Source organism: Balaenoptera physalus, assembly GCF_965194825.1.
Source record: "Balaenoptera physalus genome assembly, chromosome: 3".
Classification (NCBI taxonomy): Eukaryota; Metazoa; Chordata; class Mammalia; order Artiodactyla; family Balaenopteridae; genus Balaenoptera; species Balaenoptera physalus.
In genome coordinates this window covers 110,489,938-110,512,064 of record NC_138890.1, presented here as the reverse complement: position 1 = coordinate 110,512,064, position 22,127 = coordinate 110,489,938, and the positions used below count along the sequence as shown (strand labels likewise).

The 22,127-nt window shown below is 38.4% G+C and overlaps 1 protein-coding gene across 2 annotated transcripts in view; it reads right to left on the bottom strand.

Annotated features, from left to right (window-relative positions):
- EDIL3 (EGF like repeats and discoidin domains 3) overlaps positions 1 to 16,920 on the bottom strand; it is a 432,319-nt gene extending 415,399 nt beyond the window's left edge. The window contains exons 1-2 of one of the 2 annotated variants that reach the window (XM_082458169.1): positions 15,487 to 16,920; positions 14,738 to 14,954 (exon numbers count right to left, since the gene is read on the bottom strand). In XM_082458169.1, the coding sequence (XP_082314295.1) occupies positions 14,738 to 14,804 (67 nt within the window). In that variant the 5' untranslated portion in view covers positions 14,805 to 14,954; positions 15,487 to 16,920. Of the gene's footprint in view, positions 1 to 14,737; positions 15,020 to 15,486 lie in introns of those variants that run through there. The other variant, XM_082458170.1, reaches the window with a different exon arrangement.
- Positions 16,921 to 22,127: the final 5,207 nt, after the last annotated feature.

Here is a 22,127-nt window from a genome sequence, read left to right as displayed (position 1 = left end):
AAAAATGGCCACCTACGACCCAGGAAGTAGGCTCTTACCAAACACTGAATCTGCTGGCACATTGATCTTGGACTTTCTAGCCTCCAGTACTGTAGAAACAAATTTCTGTTTTTTATAATCCACCCAGTCTATGGTATTTTTATTATAGCAGCCCTAATGGATAAGACAGTTAAATACCCCCCGAAATAAAAATAAAGCCAGAAACATAACCAAGATTCATTTAGCATAAATTCAAGAATTGCTAGACTTTGTTGATCAGCCAATTTGTCAGATCCATCCAGATTCCCATCCCCTCCTTATATGATTCTTCTCAGGAATGTGTCCCAAGGTAACTGCCCCCTTTACAGTAATAGCCACAACCACAATTAAGAAAATAATAATACATAATGTTTATTGAGGTTTATATTGTGCCAGGATCTATAAGCACATTATGTGGATTATATCCTTGAATCATTACAACAACCCTATTAGATTCCTACTGCTTTATCCATAGTCTACAAGCTAGACAAACTGCAGAAGGCTTCAGAGCTACTGACTGTTTGATCCAGGATCCAACTCCCAGTCTATCTGATTCCATTCTCTTAACAACACATTATATTAATATACCTGTAAGTTATATCTCAGTTAAAAGACTGAAGTCTTCTTGATAAATATTGCACCAAAAAGTAAAATAATAATTACATAAGAAAAAAACTTGATTGGTACTCCATTCATTTACCAGTTAATTTTTTATCATAATGTGTGCCAAGCACTGTGCTATGGCACTGGAAACACTGCAGTGTCATCATCATCATTATCGTCATATCCATCACAGGACACAAATATTGTTCTAAGCATTTAACCTGTATTAAATCCTCACAATAATCCTAGGAGTCAGGCTGTATTATTCCTATCCCCATTTTATTTATTTATTTATTTTTGAAAACTAAGGTTAGTCATCTACTGAAACTGAAAACTCTTGACTCCTGAGCCTGGGAGCTTTATCTTGTTTTATGTTTTCACTTTGTGGTTATCACACTGTATATAGATTACTGTAATATGTTTCATTTTGCATAAATATGTAACTCTTCACAAACATTTTAATGCTATATATAATGTGAGTAAATTAGAAAATATTCTAATTTATTATATGATACATGCTTTATTTTCTAACAGGTTTTTTAAGTAGTGTTGGAACATACCCAACCATTTGGTTGGAGAAACAAAGGGCGATTCTTGTGAACTTAAATATGATGCCAAAAGCAGAATTCATAAAGGAAAATATGGATTATTTTACAAAATAAATTTGTTTTACCTTTTGCATATTAAACATAATAAATATAATATAAAGATAAATGAAACTTGAGACAACATACTTGCAACATGTAAGTCACTTCCTTAATGTGTTTGAACAGTTAGGCTCGACATAAGCACCCTACATAAAAATGAAATCCACTCCTGAAATCCCTACCCTCTCCTTTTAACCTACAAGACAATTTCCTTAGTTTATTCTCTGTTCCACTTCATTAGAATGTAAGCTCTATGTGAGCAAGAATTTCTGTCTGTTTTGTTCACCGTCTGTAATTGCAACACCCAGAACAGTTCTTGGCATCCATCTCTACATAATAAAATGTATATGAATAAATTATAAAACTAGGTGGTATGATCTACTTTATGGTTAAAAACATTACTTTGAGATATTTACTTATTGAAACAAGTCTCTAAATATAGACATCAAAGTGTTACCATTACAACTTTTCTTCAATGAGTATATACTTCAGGTTAAAAAATACTTAAAACTAAAACAAAGATGAGGAAGTAACTGTCCCTCAAAAAAAAAAAAAAAAAAAAGCCAAGGTTTCTTTCTTATCACATAAGAAAGAGCAAAGCATTAGATTTTAACATTTTTATTCTACATAATCCTTTGCCGTTGTATACCTTTTTTAGAAAGACACGTCATCTTCAGAGCTTTTAGACTAGGAGTTGAAATCACACCATTATTGGGGTCACAAGCATACAAATTGTTTTAGAACCACCGAGGCATTTAAGAAAGGTAGAAGTATAGTTGCCCAAAGGGAAATAAAAAGCAGTTTGCAGTGACATAAAGATGGTCATTACACAAACAACTCTAAACAGAGCTGTTTCGGAGGCACTTGACTCCTGGGCAGACACAGTGCCCAGGTGCTGTCTTTTCCCCTCTGCCAAGTATATCTGGGCTCAGCAGGTGTGACTGCGTGGTGGGAGGAGGTAAAGAAGTTATGGCTGGAGGAGCTCATGGGAGTGATCACCAAGGCACTGGGGCAATTAGCATATCAGAGGGCTACCTGCAGCTCCTCCACCTGACAGTGAAAAACCACCAAGTGCTTTGATTTTGTTGCATATACTTTTCTTTTCAACTCCTGATAATAAAATGATAGTCTGAAGCTTACTGTCTATCTTGCATATACAATTACAACTATTTTATTGTAATTTGATAATTTAAGGTAAAACCCGAATCTTGATTTTAAAGTGTTTATAAATTAGACAGAGATGAAAACAAGTTGGTAATTTATTTAGTCAGCTCTTCGAGTTTGCCTCTACTTAAGTATTTATTGCTTTCTAAAAGTGTATCACTTGTGCCATAAATCACACGTCAATGCATCAGTGCAAGTAGATAAGAATTTATTAAATTAGTTAATGGGTCTATTAAAGGAACACATTTTTTGTTTTAACCAGAGAAAGATTTATACACCAGCAGAGTTGTTTTTCATTCATGTTTTTCACTCCTTCATGCATGCATAAACTCAGCCAACAAATATTGAGTGCCTACTGTGTACAAGGCATCACGTTTGGAGCTGGATATACCCATTAGGGAATAAAACAGATGTTCTTCCAGCCCCCATGGAGCTTGCAAGAATACATTACGAACAAGAGAGAAAATAAGATAATAAACAAGTGATTATATAAATGTGATTTTTGAAAAATACGTAATTTCAAAAAAGAACAGTAATAGAAGCTAGTGACAGGGGTATATTGTTTGTATCTATGTGTATGTTGACGCCTCAGTACTTGGAGAAGGTGATCACAAAAATTCTCTGAGGTTGTGCAGTTTAAGCTGGGGAATGATCTGGGAGCAGAAAATGGCAACATATAGAAGGAGATAGCTAGAAATAAATAAAGAAATAGGAAAAATACAGAAATAGAGACAGATGATGGTTTCAAGAAGATAGTGAATACTTCAAAGGCCCCAAAAGAAATAAATATGCAAAAAAAGGTAAGGATAAGAATTTATACATTGTATTGTTATTTAGCTGATATGTACATGATATTAAAATAGCAATAAGTAGTAGAATAACAATTTACAGTGAAGAAATCAGGTTATTCTGAGATTCTGTGGGCAGAGAATACATCATACAGTAGTAATGGTCATCATTCTGAATGCAGAATGAAGAAAAATATAAAGTAAAACTCCAGTGAAGGGTAATGCAAAACAAAATTATTAAATAAAATGACATAGATAAGTATTACTTGGAAAAAGGTGGTCTGATAGAAAAAATTAACCAGTAAAGCAATAGATTAAAAATTAAGATTGTATTTGCAAAATTAAAAAGTACAGACTAATGTGTGTGGTGTTATTTTAGGGAAGCACATCCCTGGAATTCTCTGTTGAGTTTTTGGCAAGCCTGTTGCATAAATATGTAGGCTACTTGGACAGATTCCAAATGACACAACTAAAAGGATGAAAGGAATGGCTTACAAGGACAGATTAAAGGAAAAATATGTACGACTTTAGCATCTCAGAAACTAAAGAAGAAACATTATGGCTTACAAATATTTGAAACATGTAAATTGAGGAAAAAGAATTCTTTGTGTACAAGGTTGCACAATTACAAGCATATTAAAAAGGAAAAAAACTTCCCCTAGTAATAATGTTGTTTTCCAGTAAGAACCATTTGGACAAATAACCCAAAATGGGCAAGGATTAAGGCCACCAAGCAGATATAGACATTCCTAGTAACTTAAACTCTGTAGACCTCAAAATACATAGAGGCCTATCTGAATAGGACAAAGTAGGACATCTTCCCATTAGCCAGCTATGCTTTAAATTTAGAAGGGATCCTTCCTCGGATTTAAGGCTTTTCTCTGCCATTGTGCTAAAGTGAAAAGAGTCCTGGACTTGGGTCTACAAAACCTAGTTTTGAGTGTTTATCACTGGGAATAGAATTATTCTGTCTGTAGCTTCATCTGTCAATGGGGATAATAATAATCCACTAGGTTTTTGTGAGGTTTAAAAGAGCTGTTGCATATGAAAACATATTTTATGTGCTTGAAAGCATAGCTCTTAGTGAATATATCAATTATCATAATGAGCTCAATGTGTCAAAAGGTGTAGGATGAAGACTGTCAAAGTGCATGATGCCTGGGACTAGGCTATTACATCTGTCTTCCTGCTCTAGAGAAAATCAGCTCTCCTCTGAGTTACTGTCTAACCTGCAGTTCTCTTAATTGGTTACCGTTTTCTCTCCCATAGCTTATAGAGATGTGGGAGGAGTCCCTCTTGTTCCTCAGTGCAACTTCCTGAACATTCTCTCCTTCTGCTCAAAAAAAACAACAGCAAAAAAACCATACCCAGTTTTAATTTCATGCCATAGATCTCTATTTCCCAATACTACCCCCTTATTATAGTTATTTCTTCATCTCTGTACCTCTCTCACTCCTTAAAGATTTCTGTTCCTGGTTCACTATCATTCTCTCCAACATTTCTCCTGGTATAATTTTTTGGGGAATTTCAATACCCATATAGATAATTTTTCCAAGTGTTTTGATTCTCCTCTTCCAATGATCTTGTCTTCTACCCTCCTTCAACCATAACTCCTATGGTCATACTCTCAAATTTATAATTATCAATATCTGTAATTATAGTATAATTACTGCAATGCCCCCATCACCTTACTCCTCATACCATCACTTTCTTTCTTGCTCATTCCCTTTTGGACCCAAAACTCAACCTTTCAAATTCACCAGGATTTCCAGTGGATCCTATTACCTCTTGACAGAACTCCAGTTTTCTCATGGCCAATGAGGGGAAAGGGACGTTGGAAATTACCTTAGTTTGAGACTTAAAGAAGCAAAAATGATGAAAGCATGTGGGCTGAAAAATTCACAAATGGTTGAATACATCTTGAAATGGATAACCACAAAGACCAGGCTGGTAAAGAAGAGAAATAAGAAGAACTGAAAATTACAGCAATGACAAGAGTGGGTTTACTGGGAATGAAGGGCAAGGAGAGGTAGAAAGACAGAAAATTCTGGCAAGAAATGGAAAGTCTGAGAAATTTAAAGTACTAGTAAATGAGCAAATCATGCGATGAGAAAGTGTAATGAACAGCATTGCCAGTAGGTACCTAAGAATGGAGCTGGGAATCATTAGTGTTGGGAACTTCCAGGAAGTTTAACACCAGAATATTAAAAGGGTCACAAGTTTTTAAGGGGACAAATAATAGAGAAGAAACAAGGTTCTGAAGCCTTTGAGGAAGTTCAGTATGTTGTGATGGTTAGTAATTGGCTCCAAAGAGGAAAGGAGATGTTATAGGCTGATGGCAGGAAAGTGTGAATGTCGTACTAAGAGGCAGTTAGAATAGTTTCCGAAAAAGCAAGTAGTACGCCAACTCCTCCTTCTCATCTTCTGGGTCCAAGAACTGAGAAAAAAGCACCAACTATAACTACCTAAAGCAAAGTGGTATAGCAGAAAAGAGTAAAAGATAAGCTGGAATCACAGTCAAGTTCAAACTCTGTCAATGGTTGCTTAAATTATAGGACATGTTGAATTATAAATAATGTGACTTTCTCAAACCTCAGGTTCCTTATCTGTTAAATGAGATTAAGAATGCCTTTTCCACTTACGTTCCCTAGAATAGACATGGGAAATGCTTAAGAAATTTTAACTATTGTTTTTATTATTATTATTATTATTATTTTAGGGGAATAAATATAATAAAGCATGTAGAGGTCCATTTCAACTATAAAATACCATACAGATGTACAGAAGAAGATATTAACAAGGTGATCTCATATGATGTAATTTTCATTATTTTGTAAAATACTTAAAGTTAATCCAATTCTAGTTTTAAAAAATAAATATCTTGGTTAAATAACTCTTAAAAGAAACCAGAAGATATCATTTTCTAGTTGATATGGTTTGAGACCATTTGGTGCTTTTGTTTGGCTCAAATTTCTTAATGGGGTTACACAGAAATAAAATTAAATGAGGATGGAATGTAAAGTAAATAAAATACCTTCATTAAGCTAGCAGAAATAAAAACCTAGTTAACCTTTAAAATCACCATGTCCTACATTATGTATCTGTTAACCTCTAAAATCACTTTTTCCTACATAACGTATCTGAAAATTAGAGAGAAAGCATGCTCTTACATATCATACTGAATAACAGTGGAGCAATGGAATCCTAGAAAACCAAAATAAATTCTAAAAGTCATGTTGAAATAAAATTGAATGGCAAGGTTTTGAATCACTTTCCGAGTACTCCTCTTCTTTTTCCTGTCCTCACTATTCATACTAGTGATGCATTTTTCTGAAAGACACATTAACTCTTTCTGACCAAACAGAGCATACGCCACCCTTTATTTCTGAATGTGAAAAGAAAAGATGTATTGACACTTTACCAAACTAAATTTGAAAATTTTAAAAATTTTGTCCCAAGAAAATAAATATAACTTACCCCTTCCAAAATATCTACCTGTTAAATAGAAATTGGATATGATGTGTGTGTTTTACAAATAAGAAAATCATTTAACAAAATATTTCCATGACATACAGGATGTGTCGCTCACTGAAATACAGCATAGTTCAGTAGTTAAGAGAGCAGGCTCTAGATTTAAACTGGATCCTATTTCTAACAAGCTACTTAGTAGATTATTTATTTGGGAGATTACTTAACCTCTCTGTATCTCTCTTCTCATTCATATGTAAATAATAATAGTACTTGCCTCATAGAATCATAGTGAGAATCACAGATGGTACTTAGAACAGGGGAACACCTAACATGCACGAAATAAATACTACACTTACTAACTATACTTAAGAAAGACATCCGAATGAATGCTCCTTGTTAAGTTATCTAGCAAGATGCTTAAATAGACATGGTGGCAGTCCCCAAATAAAGAGAAGAAAGCAAAAAACAAACTGATGTCTGAAAAATTATTGTTTCTAGATCAAAACTGAAGTTAGCTGGAAATGTTAGAACCTTGTATCTAACAAAGAAATCAATCACTCAGAGGTAGGTTTTCTTTTAACTGAAGATGCACAGCAAACACAGCACTTCTTGTCATGCCTGCATGTTAATATTATGTGTTTAGCAATGCTCTTGCAGGAGTATTGAGAAATATTTTCAAAGTAGTTCACTCTATAACATATATTGTAAAAAAAAGAAAAAAAAAAGTTAATATAACAAAGTGAGAAACAAAGCTTTTAAAGTTCCTGGGACTACTTTGGACTTATCTTTTATAACATACTGCTGTTTAAAATATGTGGGTATCTCTCACAGAACACTGACGGGGGCGAGGGCGGGGAGTGGATAGCTCCATTCATTTGGATATATATTGAGTGTTTCGGTTTTGTTGTTGCTGTTGTATAGTTGTGTTGTTTGTTTTGCCTTGCACTGCTCTAAGCCCTGGCTCTGTAGGAAGTACAACATATGACACAAGAATTTATAAATAAATATGAAAGCATTTTGAATGGTAATTTGCATTTTGTTTGCCTATAGACAATTTCAAAATAGTGTTGACAATACAAAAGTTAAACTATAGAACGAAAAAAGATGAATAAACAAACAGGAAAAAGTGTGTGGATAAAATTAGAGTTCAATTAGCATTTGGAGCCAAACATGTGAGGGGATAAGGGTATCGGAGATGTGAGCAAAGATAAGACTGATGCCTATAATTGGGAGACTGCTCTATGCTACTGGGAGGGATTCGCCAATTTATTTCAAACAAGAATATTCTCCAATGTTCCCACTTGACTGTCCCAGTCTTTTCTGCCCAAGGGTCATGAGCCCGTTTGACCTGGGCTGTCTTCATATGATCTCCAGTAGCAGTAAAATGTAAATGGTGATCCTGACCTCAGAACAAGAAGAGACTTAAGAGGATTATTGTGCATTCCCAAAATAAATGTCTTCATCAAATACCAAGCATAAACCTTAAAGAATGCATGGTGTCCTAACCCATTCAGAGACCACTTTCAATCATGCACAAAGTCATTTAACAAAAAGAGATTAAAACCTTGGCCTTTCCGTCTGTGGGCTGTTATACTATATTAAATTAGTTTTAAAGAGACTGATCAGTTTGATACAGACCTGTTTTAGAAAATAGAAAAAAGTAAAGCTTAGATCTAGAGTCAATTTTCTTTCTCCATAGTAACAATCACATTCAAAAGTGCTTTAGTACTCAAAAAGCCTTCACTTAAATTCTTGAACTTAAATCCTCCATTCTACTTCATGCATTATTAAATCTTCTGTTGAACAAATCCTACACAGCTTCTATCACCATAATAATGCATATTTTAAAACAAAATAATAGTACCTTTCCTGCTAAAATATAACCAAATAATTGCAGGGCATCTTATCTGCATTCTGAGATCTACTTCTTTTCTACAAAATTGAGTCCTCTGTTTTGTAATTTGTACCTTCATTCATTACTTTAGGAGGAAAATCAATAAAAAAATGTATAACAACGTATTATCTGAAATGATGGGAAAATAAAATTTCAAACAAGCACATTCTTCAGATATGTCTCTTTCACCTTTAAACAGGTTTTTCAAGCTTAAACATTTTGGACAAAATCTCTTCAATAATGCACATATTTCACTGCCTTTGTATCCCCCAAATGTTGAACATATTGCAGTGAGTCTTTGTCTAGGATGCAAGATCAATATTGGCATCAAATACAAGCATATTCTCTCACAGGGTAATGCCTTTTGGCCTTTAAACATAGCCCCTCTCCCACCCCAAATAAATGTCTCTAGTTTTTTACACTGTAAGGTAGCTCTGCTTTTACATATACTTCTTCAATCTCCTCTTTGTCTAACAGCTACCATGTTTTATTGCTCTGATTAAGTTTGACCTATTACCTCATATGTCTTTAATTTTTTGAATTCAGTTTATAGACAGCCCAGGAACCAAGAGAAACAGACTTTTCTATATGATTTAAGGCTAAAATGCATTATCTATTTTAGGTGGTCAGGAGTTTTTGATGTTGTCTCCTAGGTTCTCAGCTCTGTGCTACAGGCAAAGCAAGATACTTCTCTACAAGTGGGGTGGATATAAGTTATTGCCCAGTTGATAGTTTTAGGCAGGACACTGTGATCGTATCAAGGTGTAAAATCCTGAGTTGCTCCATAATTCAGATCCTAATTTATTTCTGTTTATGTTTTAAACCTCAGGATTTAGTAGTAGAGGCTTTACATTGTCATTTTTTTTTTCCTCACAAGAAAGCAAATTGCAAATGCCACAGTGTTTTAGAGATTTGCAACCTTTTAATATTGATGACAGAATTTTATAGTGGATGCTGTGCCCTATTTGCTATCCAGCAAGGAAATGTTGGGAGGGGGGTTATTTAAGGAGGACTCTGACACAGAAAGGATACCACTGGAGACAGACTGCTTGACATGATATCAGCGACTTTATAAGAAACAGAGAGAACGTGTAGAAATGGTGTGACGGTGAATCTGTAACACTGTTTTAAGGGCTATATCAGCAGATGCTAGAACTAACTTTTGAGGAATGGTTATCAGTTAAGGATCAATTAGAAACAAATAATATCAAGTCACTGACAGCTATTGAAACACAATAGGCACATACATAAGGAATAATAACTGGCTTAAATGGGTAATGACAAAACTTTATCATGTCATTTAGTCTCTTTTGGCCACGTGACTTAAGTTAGAAACTTACAAGTTTCAGGAAACATACACTTTACCATTGTGACAGAAAAGGATAAGCTGTAATCTCCTCCAGTACTTTAGATCTGTACATATAAATAGTTGAATATACATCCACGTAAATCAATATAACAAGTACTTACTTCTATGCATAAAATTTACAGTTGGTATGGAGAGTAAGCTTAAAAGTATGCCAAACATTTCAGTAATAATTGTTTTACTACAAGCTCCTCATAGCTCTACGTGCATTTCCTTGGAAGTTACTCAGGAACCCCCTGAGAAATAACGGCTCAACCTAGACATATAGTTATTTGTGTGCGGCAGTTAGAGCAACTCTGCTTCCAAGTAAAAATCCTGTGGTACAAGCAGCAGGTCCTTACAACTCACCCTCCCTATCTTTCTCAGGGGAGCACTGAAAACTTTAATAATATCAGTTTCACAGAGAGTAGAAAGTCACTTTATGTGGATTTGCAGATTAACATTTACTACTTTACTTCCCCTGCCCGCCACCCAACATCTTTCCTTTAAAAGATCTCCATTGATTATCCTGACACCTGCTGGCAAGGGCATAGTCGATGATCCCAGTCTACTTTTCCCTTCAACAATTCTCCCAAAGCAAAGACTGTTTAGAGGTATTTTCAGTAACAATTAAGGGGTAATTCATTCAGTGTAAGTATTTATAGTACTTAATTTTTAGCATTATCACACAACCATGAGAAAATTTTCAATAATCCATTTCACATAGCCAACAACTTAAGTCTTTATATACAAATACATGTTTGCTTTGATTAACCAAAAGATATTATAATCATTATAAGGGCTGTGATTTAAAAAACAAAAACAAAAACATGCTAGACATCTTCCTTAAAAGACAGGTAAGAATTAAATAATAGGAATGGCTTGGCTTTGGTTTTCTACTATTTTTTTTTTCATCATAATAACATCAGTTTGCAAACTACTTAGGAAATAAACTCAAACTCATATAAACTCATAGGAGTAAACTGATTACAAAATTTGCTGTTTGTTTCTCAGTACCCAAGCGTTCTGATTTACTCTGATTTGAACTGAGTTCTGAAACCCGCACTGTTTTTCGTGGGTTTATTTGGCAAGGAATATAATGAACCTACTACATCATAAATGATACTCAAAGCTATTGGCGCCTGAAGTATGTTCAGTAAACAACAAATATCAGAATTACTTTCTTAGGCTTTAGGAAACTCTCAGATAAGGCGGGTTTTCAAAACTGTACACAAATGATAACATATACAGTCCATCCCATTATTCAAAACCCTTCAAAAGATGAAAAGTTTTAAAAATAAATTACCTAATTAAAATTTTTATCTTAATTAATATCAGTGAAATTAAGAGTGTGGACTACTAATTTAGAGTCTAAAAACTGTCAAACTTATACTTTGTAATGGTTTTGAGCAACCAAGCTTTTTTAGTCTAGTCATGTATATGGTATTCTCATTTTGTGAGAAGGAAAAATCATATGTATCTGACAAAAAAGGAAAATTTTATGAAAATATTTATTAAAAATACCCTACATCCTGAATACATGTTTTATATAAACACTGATCTTAAGATATTTGAGAAAAATACAAGAGAGTTTTAATTTAGAGAAGAGCTCAGAAGTAAAATACATTTGCCTGGTTTTGAAGATCTTTGTAAATTCAAGACTACAGAGGGGAGAACAGACCATTTCAATTTTTGTAACCCTTAATTTGTATTATTATAAATGCTTTCCCCAAACAATATAAATTTAAAACAAAAATACATTTCAATTCTAAGAAAATATTTCAAAAATAATTAGAAAAAAACTTCTTTAGGACCAAAAGGGAAAAAATGTGTTTTGCATCATAACAGTGGTCAGTGCTTAGCATTAGTGTCAAACTGTACCAGCAGGATACTTTATCTTCAATTACTTATTATTTTTAATTCAGTATTTCAAAATTATTTTTTTTAATGTTTCACCTGGAATCTGCAGCTAGCATTTATTTTTAAAGTATAAAATTAATGATCATGTAAATCAAGTAATGAAGACACTAATGTGTAATAATTTTTTTAAAGTACAGTAGCCTGTTATTTCAGCATCAGTATTGCTATACTAATCATAGAAGCATGGGTGCTTTTACCTCGAGTGAGACTGTTCAGGTACTAATTGATCCCCATGTAGAATTAACTAAAAATCGCCATTGATTAAAAAAGGAAATGCGAACGCCAGTGATTTCATAGTATTTAGGACATGTCTAGACATTTTTAAACAGTGCCATTTGCTTAAAGACTTCAGACACAAACTGCAAGCACAGGAACAGATTGCATAAGATGTCACGTGCTTGCTGCAACTGTATGCATGTAATTGGATTTTTTAGAGCAACCCATAACAATGAATAATTTAAGAGTTAATGAAATATTCAATCTGACTGATCCATTGGTTTAATTTTAAAATAAAAACGACTAAGAAAAGGAATTACATGTCCCTATCAAATCCCAGTCATTAATACGCGTAAAATGCAACCCATACAGGGAAACACCAACTTATAAAACGTACATTAGACAAATGATATCTGGGGAGGTGGGGTGGGAGAGGTGCAAGGTAAATTCTCATCGTCAACACTGGTCTCAATAAGTTTGCTCAAAGTTTAATTGTTTGGAGATGTCACGCAAGCTGTACTCTGCCTTTCTGCAGAGCTGAGGGAGAATAAATTAGAAAGGTGCAAGTTTAACAAAAAGAGCTCGTGGAAAATGGTCCATTTCTTTCCTATCCCTCTCCTCACAGGCTGTCTGGACACAAAGAGAAACCTACGGAAGAATGTGGAGTACACACTGCCCAGCATTGTCTAGGGGACGGAAAGAGAGCCCAGGCAACACACCAAGGTTGGATTGCCTGGCGGAGTAAGCTGTGCCCTAGGCGTGTGTATCTTTAGACAGCAGAGCTTCGGGCTGCAGCGAGATGGGACTCACCGCGCCCCAGAGGGCTCCAGCAACCAGACCTAGGGAGGCTAGCGCGGTACACAGGTTAGATACACTTTCTCCTCCTCCACCTGCGCCGCCCTCCGCCTAGGTGCCAGGACCGATGATGGAGGCGATGGTGTCAAGGAGTAGGTGCCTGTGAGTGGGTGAGTGTGTGTTTTCGGTTTGGGGTGGGAACGGAGGCGGGGAAAGGAGGAGGGGAGGGGAACGCCTGCCGTTCTCCCCCTCCTTTCCTGCTGAGGGATCAAAGTGCAGAAGGAATCCAGACGGGAAATGAAAGAAAGGAGAAATATCGGCGGTGGAAGCACTGTCCTTTTCGTATAGCTGGGGCAGTCCGCGGTGCAACTACAGAGCCATTACCATTCCTTAACCTTCAGTGGAGCGGCTGGCGGCCTCTGCCTGATAACTGGAAGGGCACATAGTAAACGCGGGCGAGGCACACACCTACTCGCAGGGGGAAATAGCCACGTTCTGGGGGAGGGAGGGAGGCCGAGGAAAGGTGCGGCCTGGATAGCTACTGGTAGGGCACCGAGGGCATCTGGCCAGGAACACCTGGCTTCTTAGGCAAATAGTAGCCCAAGAGTTCACAATTTTCCTGTGAAACAAACAGACGGATGGGTGCCTGGATGAATGGTGTAGAATATTCATTCAGCGTCTAATCTCAAATGGATGTGAGTCAATGCATTTGTAAATCCAGCCACCGTTTTCGAGAGGCACAGCATTTTAAACCCTGTAGTGCACTCAGCTCTCCACTTGAAGCAGCCTGCGGAGGGTTTCATTACCCACTGAACACACAGAAGGAGCTGCCTGTATATGTGGGCGCAGAAGGGACTCGGGTCCGCCTCGAGCAACCTACCCAGAGTCCCTGCAGCTCCCCCTGCCCTTTCCAGGCGCCAACTTCAACCCCAGCGCGAGCGTAGATGGAACCAAGACCAAGGCTTGTCCTGACAGGCCATCCTTCCCAGGGACCTGGAAGCCGACTATGCAACTCAGCGGGAGACTCCTCAAAGTCCTGTGTTTTTTTTTGTTTTTGTTTTTTTTTAACAGACTGGTTTATTTCATGCAATTCATGAAAACCACCACCAGACCACCTCTTACAACTTTTCCGCTCTTGGGCGGGGGCGCCAGGGTAGTCTTGCAACGCAAGATTCCTTATTACCAAGAGTTAGGCTCCTACCGGGAGGGAATGCTGAGCAAAGCTTGAGGCCCTTTGGGCTAGAAGAAGGGCGGGTTCCTGGGGTTTTTCTGCTATTGGTGCTGCGCCTCCAGGATGGGGAGATGGGAGAAAGCCGAACTGACTTATCAGACCCGTCTCCACCGCACCCACCGCCCAAACTCCCAGCACCGGGTTCGGATTTGCAAACTGCTTGGCGTGGGCCGGGCACCAGAGCACAGCACCCTGGAGGCGGACAGCCCAATGGCACTCCAGCCTCTTCCCCTTTCCACTACTCCACTCCCGGGGCACGCTCGCTTCCCTCGCTCCGCAGCGAAAGCCCCGTCTGGATCCGGGAGCCGGCATCACCCACACTGCCCAGGGAGGGTTCGCGTGGCTACCCGGGGGCCAAGTAAGCCGTGCAAGATCTGGTTTCCCTCCCGCCTCCCCTGCGTCCCCGTCCTTCCTCGATCTCATCTGGGTACCCCACACCCTCTTCCCGGCTCAGCCCCGCACACTCCGCTCTGACTTTGCGAGCACTTTTCCTGGGCACGCAGGGCAGGGCGCAGCCTCCTCGGTGCCGCGCACGGCGCTCGCCACCCCTGGAGCGCCCGGGGGACCTCCTCCAGCCCCCTGCGCAGCGTTTCCCAGGGGACTCTCTGCCTGTCCCGCAACCGGCGCCCGGGGCCGTCGCCTCACCTTTGCAGAACTGAGGGACACCAAGGCTGAGCCCAACCAGGAGCCAAGCAGCCACCGAGCGCTTCATGTTCCCGTCTCTCGGACGTGACCCCGCCGGTCAGGGGTCCTAGTGGAGGGTAGTGTCGCTGAGGTGGCACCACAGGGCAGCGGCAGACCCCGCCCCGACAGAGGATTCAAGAAGATGTCTTTTTTCCTGCAGCGTCTCCTTAAACAAATTCTTGGAGAGAGCAAGAAAGAGTGGTGAGCAAAGGGAGGAATCTTTCCTCCCCTTTTGCCTGCGCTCCGGGGCGCTGGGAGGTGGGCGAGCTCCGGGGAGTCGCCAGCGGGCTCAGCCTCCTCTGCGGGTGGGTCCCAGGCGAGGCGCGGCGGGCGGGGCCGGGCGCCGGCTCCGGCGGCGGCTCGGGGTCACCCGCGCTGGCGGACCCGCAGACTGCGTGCTCTGCTCGCGCCGCCGCGGCCGGCTGCGGGGCTTCTGACTTAAGAGAACAATGAAGCGTGAGCAGGCGGGGAGCGAGGGAGCGAGCCGAGAGCGCACTGTGTACAAACAGAGGCGGCGTGCGTGTGAGCTTGAGCCTCGCAGGCGCCCGCCCGCCCCGCGCGCCCCTCCTTCCTATTCCCTCCGGCGGCCTCCCCCTCTTTCTCCCCCCACCCCCCAGAGGTGGCTCCTTCTGCTGGAAGAGAAAAGGGAGACAACTGCAGCCACACCCTGGCACCTGCCACCACCTCTGAAGTTCCTACAGTGCCTGTACCTTCTGCACACACGCCAGAGACTCCGGGGTTAAGGGAAGCAAACCTTGGTGTCTGAGATTCTCTTGGTTTCCAGCACTGACTTTATAATTAACCACGTTAAGGAATCCCCTGAAGTCCCGTTCTCAGTATAGCCAGAAAAAGAAGTCAAGAGATTTTGAAAAGTGGCTCTTGGGGCACAAAGCTGCCCGAGAGACAGAACGCTGCAAAGTGAATTGTCCCGGATTCCAGGAAATGCAACGTGGTCAGCAGCCAGACTCTAATCAGCTGAGACAGGGCTGCTCTGCTGCTGTTCTGGCTGCACTTTGGTTGGCTCTAGGGTTGGGGAGAGAGCCCTGTGGGCTCATCTGTCCACCGGGGCAAAAAGGTGAAGGCACAGGGCAAGCCAGTGGGAGGCATACATCTCCTCAAGGAGGACATCTGTTTCAGATGAGAAATAGTAGGGCGAGTTTGGGGACCGTGCAAGAAAATAAAAGGCAAAGACAGATTCTTGAAGCATCACCATGGTAGGTCAAATTTCGCTGCTACCCACCAAAAGCAATATAAATTGACTGGCTTTTGCAGTCAAAGTGGCTGAACCAAACTACAGCCCATGGCTTACAATAGTGTTTTCTCCTCTGTTTTCCATTTAAAGTATTTGCTTAGGGTACCTGGATTCAGCTCTGGCAGTTGCAGGTACCAAAATGAAAAACAGCCTTTAATTTTTTTTTTTTTTTTCCTTCTAGAGAGGGAGAGAGACAGAAACACCAACAAAGAAGCATTGAAGGAAACATTCTTGAAGGCAAAGATTTGAAAGGAGAACGTACTAAGAAAAGGAGAGCAGAGGACAATTGGTCATGCAATTCATCTCCTTTTGCCTCCTTGAATCCTTTAAACTTCAATTTCTACCTTCCTTTGGAATTTGAAGTGAGATCAAGGATGTAAGGCTGATGGAAAATTAACATTGCATACTGCCATCGAGAAGTTAAGGTACCGCTGGCAAACAAACAAAAAAACAACAGCAACAACAAAAATTATTTGAAAACAAGGTTTGTTCAGATCTCATGTTTGGTGGGGGTACAAGAACATTTTTTAAAAAATGATTTTGCTAAGGGAAAGGGGAAGAATCATTTATTTACATTCTGTTTTCTTGCTTAAAGCCACAGATGTTAGTGTAAGGTACCACTGTCCAGAGTTGCAGCAAAGCAGTTTTAAACAAGCAAATTCCAACTTTCTGTCACATCACTGTAACTTAATTTTAAAAGTATGCTTTTTATCAGTCATGTGGTGGCACGTCCATCATAAAGTATCTCTAACTTTTTGAAGTGAGATGTTTAATATTAGTTTTAAGGTATTATTTCTAAAACATAGTACTAAATCTCAAAAACGAACAGACACACACTACTATATATATGATAGGTAACCAACAAGGACCTACTGTATAGCGCAGGGAGGTCTACTCAATATTCTATGATAACCTATATGAGAAAAGAGTCTAAAAAAGAATGAATATATGTATTTGTATAACTGTATCACTTTGCTGTACACCTGAAACTAACAAGACATTGTAAATCGACTACACTCCAAGAAAATTAAAATAAATAAATAAATAAATAATAAAATCAAATCAGAAACCAATGACTCTGTGATATTAAAGAAAAAAAGTGTGCCAAGAGTTTTGTCTATTTTCCTATTTATTCCCTGTTTATTTCCACTTTTCTGACAATATATGACCTCAGTAGGCATGTTAGAAAGTTAAATAATTTTTTTGGCAACAGTGTATGTTACTAAAATTTTCTTTCTTTTAGTTTAAGTTCTTAAAAAAAAAAAAAAACTCCAGGAGAGCATAAAACTACACTAAAATTCATATTCTATGACCAAATGCCTAGAATTGTGACTATAAATGCCATTCTGTATTACCTGGTAGTCGACTTGTAAAATATGTTGCCAGTTTAATACCTCTACTTTCTTAAGTCCCATTTCCAATCTAAATTTGGTACATAATCTTAGATTCATACCTCCCTGTACATAGTTACCCCTTTTCCCTCACTTATTGATAATCATCATGTACTAATAAGCCTTTCATTTTGAAAATTCCAGGCACTTTACCTAATTTACAGTTATAGGACTCATTTCACTCTTACTAAACTCATATACAGCCTGTCCAGAAGTGGAATATAAGAAATGTTAAAGGACCACAAGAAATAGACATTTTATAAAAGGAAAAGAAAAAGGGTGAAATTCTGTTAAGAATTTTTACCTCACATAAAGTGCAAAAGGACCTTTACAAATCACATATGATCCAACCTACAGTTTTATAGCTTCTCCAAATATATGCCTAGAGCATCAAAAATGAATCTATAGGGCTTCCCTGGTGGCGCAGTGGTTGAGAATCTGCCTGCCAATGCAGGGGACACGGGTTCGAGCCCTGGTCTGAGAGGATCCCACATGCCACGGAGCAACTAGGCCCGTGAGCCACAATTACTGAGCCTGCGCGTCTGGAGCCTGTGCTCTACAACAAGAGAGGCCGCGATAGTGAGAGGCCCGCGCATCGCGATGAAGAGTGGCCCCCACTTGCCACAACTAGAGAAAGCCCTCGCACAGAAACGAAGACCCAACACAGCCAAAAATAAATAATAAATAAATAACAAATAAATTAAAAAAAAAAAAATGAATCTATACATCACTTGAAGACAGCAGGTCCCAAAATATTTTCTGCAGGCTTACTTTCCCCAAGATGTTAATGGGGAAAATAAAAGTTTCATAGTCAAATAATTTGGGGAAACATCGCCAATCAAAGCAGCCTCTTAAAGATTCATGGTGAATGTTAGCATATTAAAAACTTTGAAAGGTCCTGTGGTTAAGAAACTCTTTCAAAAGTGTTAATCCAGCATTTTACAAAGTTTGTGGGGTTTTTTTGTTTTTGTTTTTTTACTAAGGTAAGCTTTTTCTCTGCACACCTGTTAACATATTGTATTTAGCGCTATAAGGAAAATAACTTGGGAAATGTTGTCTGAAAATAAAGCAGAATAAAGTACCAGCAAAACAAACAAAAAAGAGACTGTGGAAAGTTTACTAGTTTTCAAGAACTAGTTGGCTATTGGCTCCTTGTTTAGATTCTGGAACAGAAAATGTCTGAATTGGAATACTGTCTCTACCACTTTAACTCTTTTAACATAGGCAATTCAGTTAATCGCCAAGTCTCAATATTCTTATCTGTAAAATGGAATTAGTAATACTATCAAACTCATAGTGGTAAATTATTGTGGTTATAAAAGGGCCTAGGCCAGTAGTGGGCACACGGTGGTGGTGATGATGATGATGATGATGATGATGATGATGATGACAGAGACAATATTCACATACAGAATTCCAAAAGAATTTTCCTCAATAGCTGATTATCTCAATTTCCCATCCCCCACCCCCGTTAAATTATCTGGAAAAAAATTTTTTAACTCATCTTTTAATTTGTCAATCAGCAAATAAAGGTAGCATTTTGTATTCCTGTAATTATTGAAAGATATTTATAAATAAACTAGATATAGGAAGCGTCTTAGATTATTTGATCAAATTACACTCAGTACTACTATTAATTTTAAAAATCATTTTGTGCTTAAAAACTTTATTTTGCATTTCGAAAACTCTATTTTCTTTAATATCCCAAATGCCTCTGAATTAAAATCTCAGTATTGTGGGATCCAAAGCAGAAAACCCAGTCAAGCCCACCTGGACTTCTGACTTACAGAACTGTGGGCTCATAAATTGGTGCTTTAAACTGCTAAACTTGTGATAACTTGTTAAGCAGCAAGAGAAAAGTAATACAGTGAGTCACTATCATCATCCCTTTTTTAGAGAGAAGGAATGCGGCACAGGTTGGTTACGTAAATTGCCTATGGTCTCAAGTCAGTGTCAGTCTGAATCCGGAATCCATTTTACTCTACTGGTAAAAATCATGGAGGGTCAGCTGTATGCTAAGCACTAATGCATCTTTAAATATATTGCTTCACTAAGTCATCCCAACAACATTTATGAAGTAAATATTATTATTATTTCTATTTAACAGTTGAGGAAACCAAGGATCAAAACGTGTAAGTAATTTGCCCAAGATTAAGGCAGCAATGAGGGATGGAGCCAGGAGCCATGATCTGAGCCCTGGTTTGATTCCAGGAGCAATGTTCATAACCTTTATACTGTAGCATCTATTTATTCAGGGGTCTAACTTATCTCATTCATTTATATTTTCAATTTAAGTGGCTATAATTATAACTGTCATTTTTTTTAGTACAGTCTGCATTCTCTTTGACCTTGATATATCATTTTAGAGTATACTCTGCTTGAGTGTAGAGTTCCAAATACATTTTAAAATTCTGTAAAATATTTGCATAACTCATAACATTTTTTTTCATTGCTCTCCATAAACACCAAGCTAATTCTTTCCTCCAGTCCTCTGTTCATGCTGTTGCCCCGATCTGAAAGGACTTCTTACAAATTCTACTAGCTGAATTCCTGTCTCCCTGTCAGACCTCCCAAATTATTCCAGTACCACAGAACCACGATTTCTTAGAATTAGTACTTCTTATTTTTTTCTAGTTGTTTCATTGGTGCTAGCCTTATCTTTCCAAATAATTACAAACGGATCTTGCCATGAAGATAACTGCATTCCTTGGATATAGCTGAATGTTATGTTCTAAACTTCTTCAGTCTTTCCACTATGAACACTAAGGAAAATTCATTTTTAAAAATACACATTTTATACAAAATTCAGAGTTCCCAGTATTTCCCTGCTGGATGCTGTTTCCAGAACATATGCAGGGCCATTACACAGGGGTGAGCTTTTGCCTTCAGGGTCTGACCCTGGTAAGAGAAATTTCTGGTGCCTCTAATTACTTCCCCCCAGTTTCCTGCTCAACCCATTGAGCGACTTAGTTTTCAGCTCCCTAAAATATTTTTTTAATAACTAATACATGCACATGATAAAAGCTCAAAGGTACAAGTGGGTGTACAGAGAAATAAAGGTTTCCTTCTTGATGACATTCCCTCCTTACACAGGGATGCTTCCCCAGGGCCAACAGCTGGTAGCTAGTAGCTATTGCTGTGTATCTTTCAAAAGATATGAGTATATATACGTACACACATACAAACACACACCTATGCACATGTGTGTATATAGAGTATTGTACACATGCTTTTGAAAAAAATTGCTAAATTATACAAACATTATGTATCTTACATTTTTTCACCAAAAAATTATATATTTCTGAAGTTGCATCAAAGACTGGCATAGTATTTGCATAACATAAATCCTTTTTGATAGATATTTCTTTCCAATCTTTTGTGATTGCAAGCAATGTTGCAATGAATGCACATCTTACACACATGTGCAAGATAAACTCATTAGAATAGACTGCTTGAAGTGGCATTGTTGGGTGAAAATTGTGGGACTTCCCTGGTGGCACAGTGGTTAAGAATCCTCCTGCCAATGCAGGGGACACGGGTTGGAGCTCTGGTCCGGGAAGATCCCACATGCTGCGGAGCAACTAAGCCCATGCACCACAACTACTGAAGCCCATGTGCCACAACTATTGAAGCCCACACAACTAGAGCCTGTGCTCCGCAGCAAGAGAAGCCACCACAATGAGAAGCCCATGCACCGCAACGAAGAGTAGCCCCCGCTCACCGCAACTAGAGAAAGCCCGTGTGCAGCAACGAAGACCCAACACAGCCAAAAATAAATAAGTAAAATAAATTTATAAAAAAAAGAAATGATTGTTTAAAAAAATAAATAAAAAATAAAAAATTGTGGTAGATATTGCCACACTGCCATTCATAAAGGATGTATGAATTCATCCTTCCACCTATAATACATCAGAGAACTTGTCTTCCTTACATCTCGGATGATACAATGTGTTTGCAATTTGCGGTCTTCTCAATCTTGCAGATGAAAAGTGGTATCTCATGGTCTTGAATATTTTTTGAGTGGTTTTAGCAACTTTTCATATACTTAAAAATAATTTACATTTTCTTTATGTTACCTACATTTCATGTGTTTTGCTTTTTTTTCTACTGGGTTGCTGACCCTTTTCTTGATTGGTAATCTGCATATAATAAAGAAGTTAGCCCACTGTGTGTCATATTTATGACAAACAATTTATCCAGCGAGTTTACAGCTGCTTTGTTTGATTTTGCTGTGCTAAAATGTTTTATATTTGGAGTGATGAAATTTAACCACCTTTGTTTTATGATTTCTAGGTTTTATTTTTTCGCTAAGATAGACCCTCACCATTCTGAGTTTATAAACATATTCTCATATATTTTTTCATAGTACTTTTATGGATATTATGTTTTCATGTGTGTATTTACAATTCTTACTCAACTGAAATTTATTTTTATTTTTTAATTAATTAATTAATTAATTTATTTATTTATTTTTGGCTGTGTTGGGTATTTGTTGCTGTGCTCGGGCTTTCTCTAGTTTTGTCGAACGGAGGCTACTCTTCATTGCGGTGCGCGGGCTTCTCATTGCGGTGGCTTCTCTTGTTGCGGAGCACGGGTTCTAGGCACGTGGGCTTGAGTAGTTGTGGCACATGGGCTCAGTAGTTGTGGCTTGCGGCCTCTAGAGCACAGGCTCAGTAGTTGTGGTGAATGGGCTTAGTTGCTCTGCGGC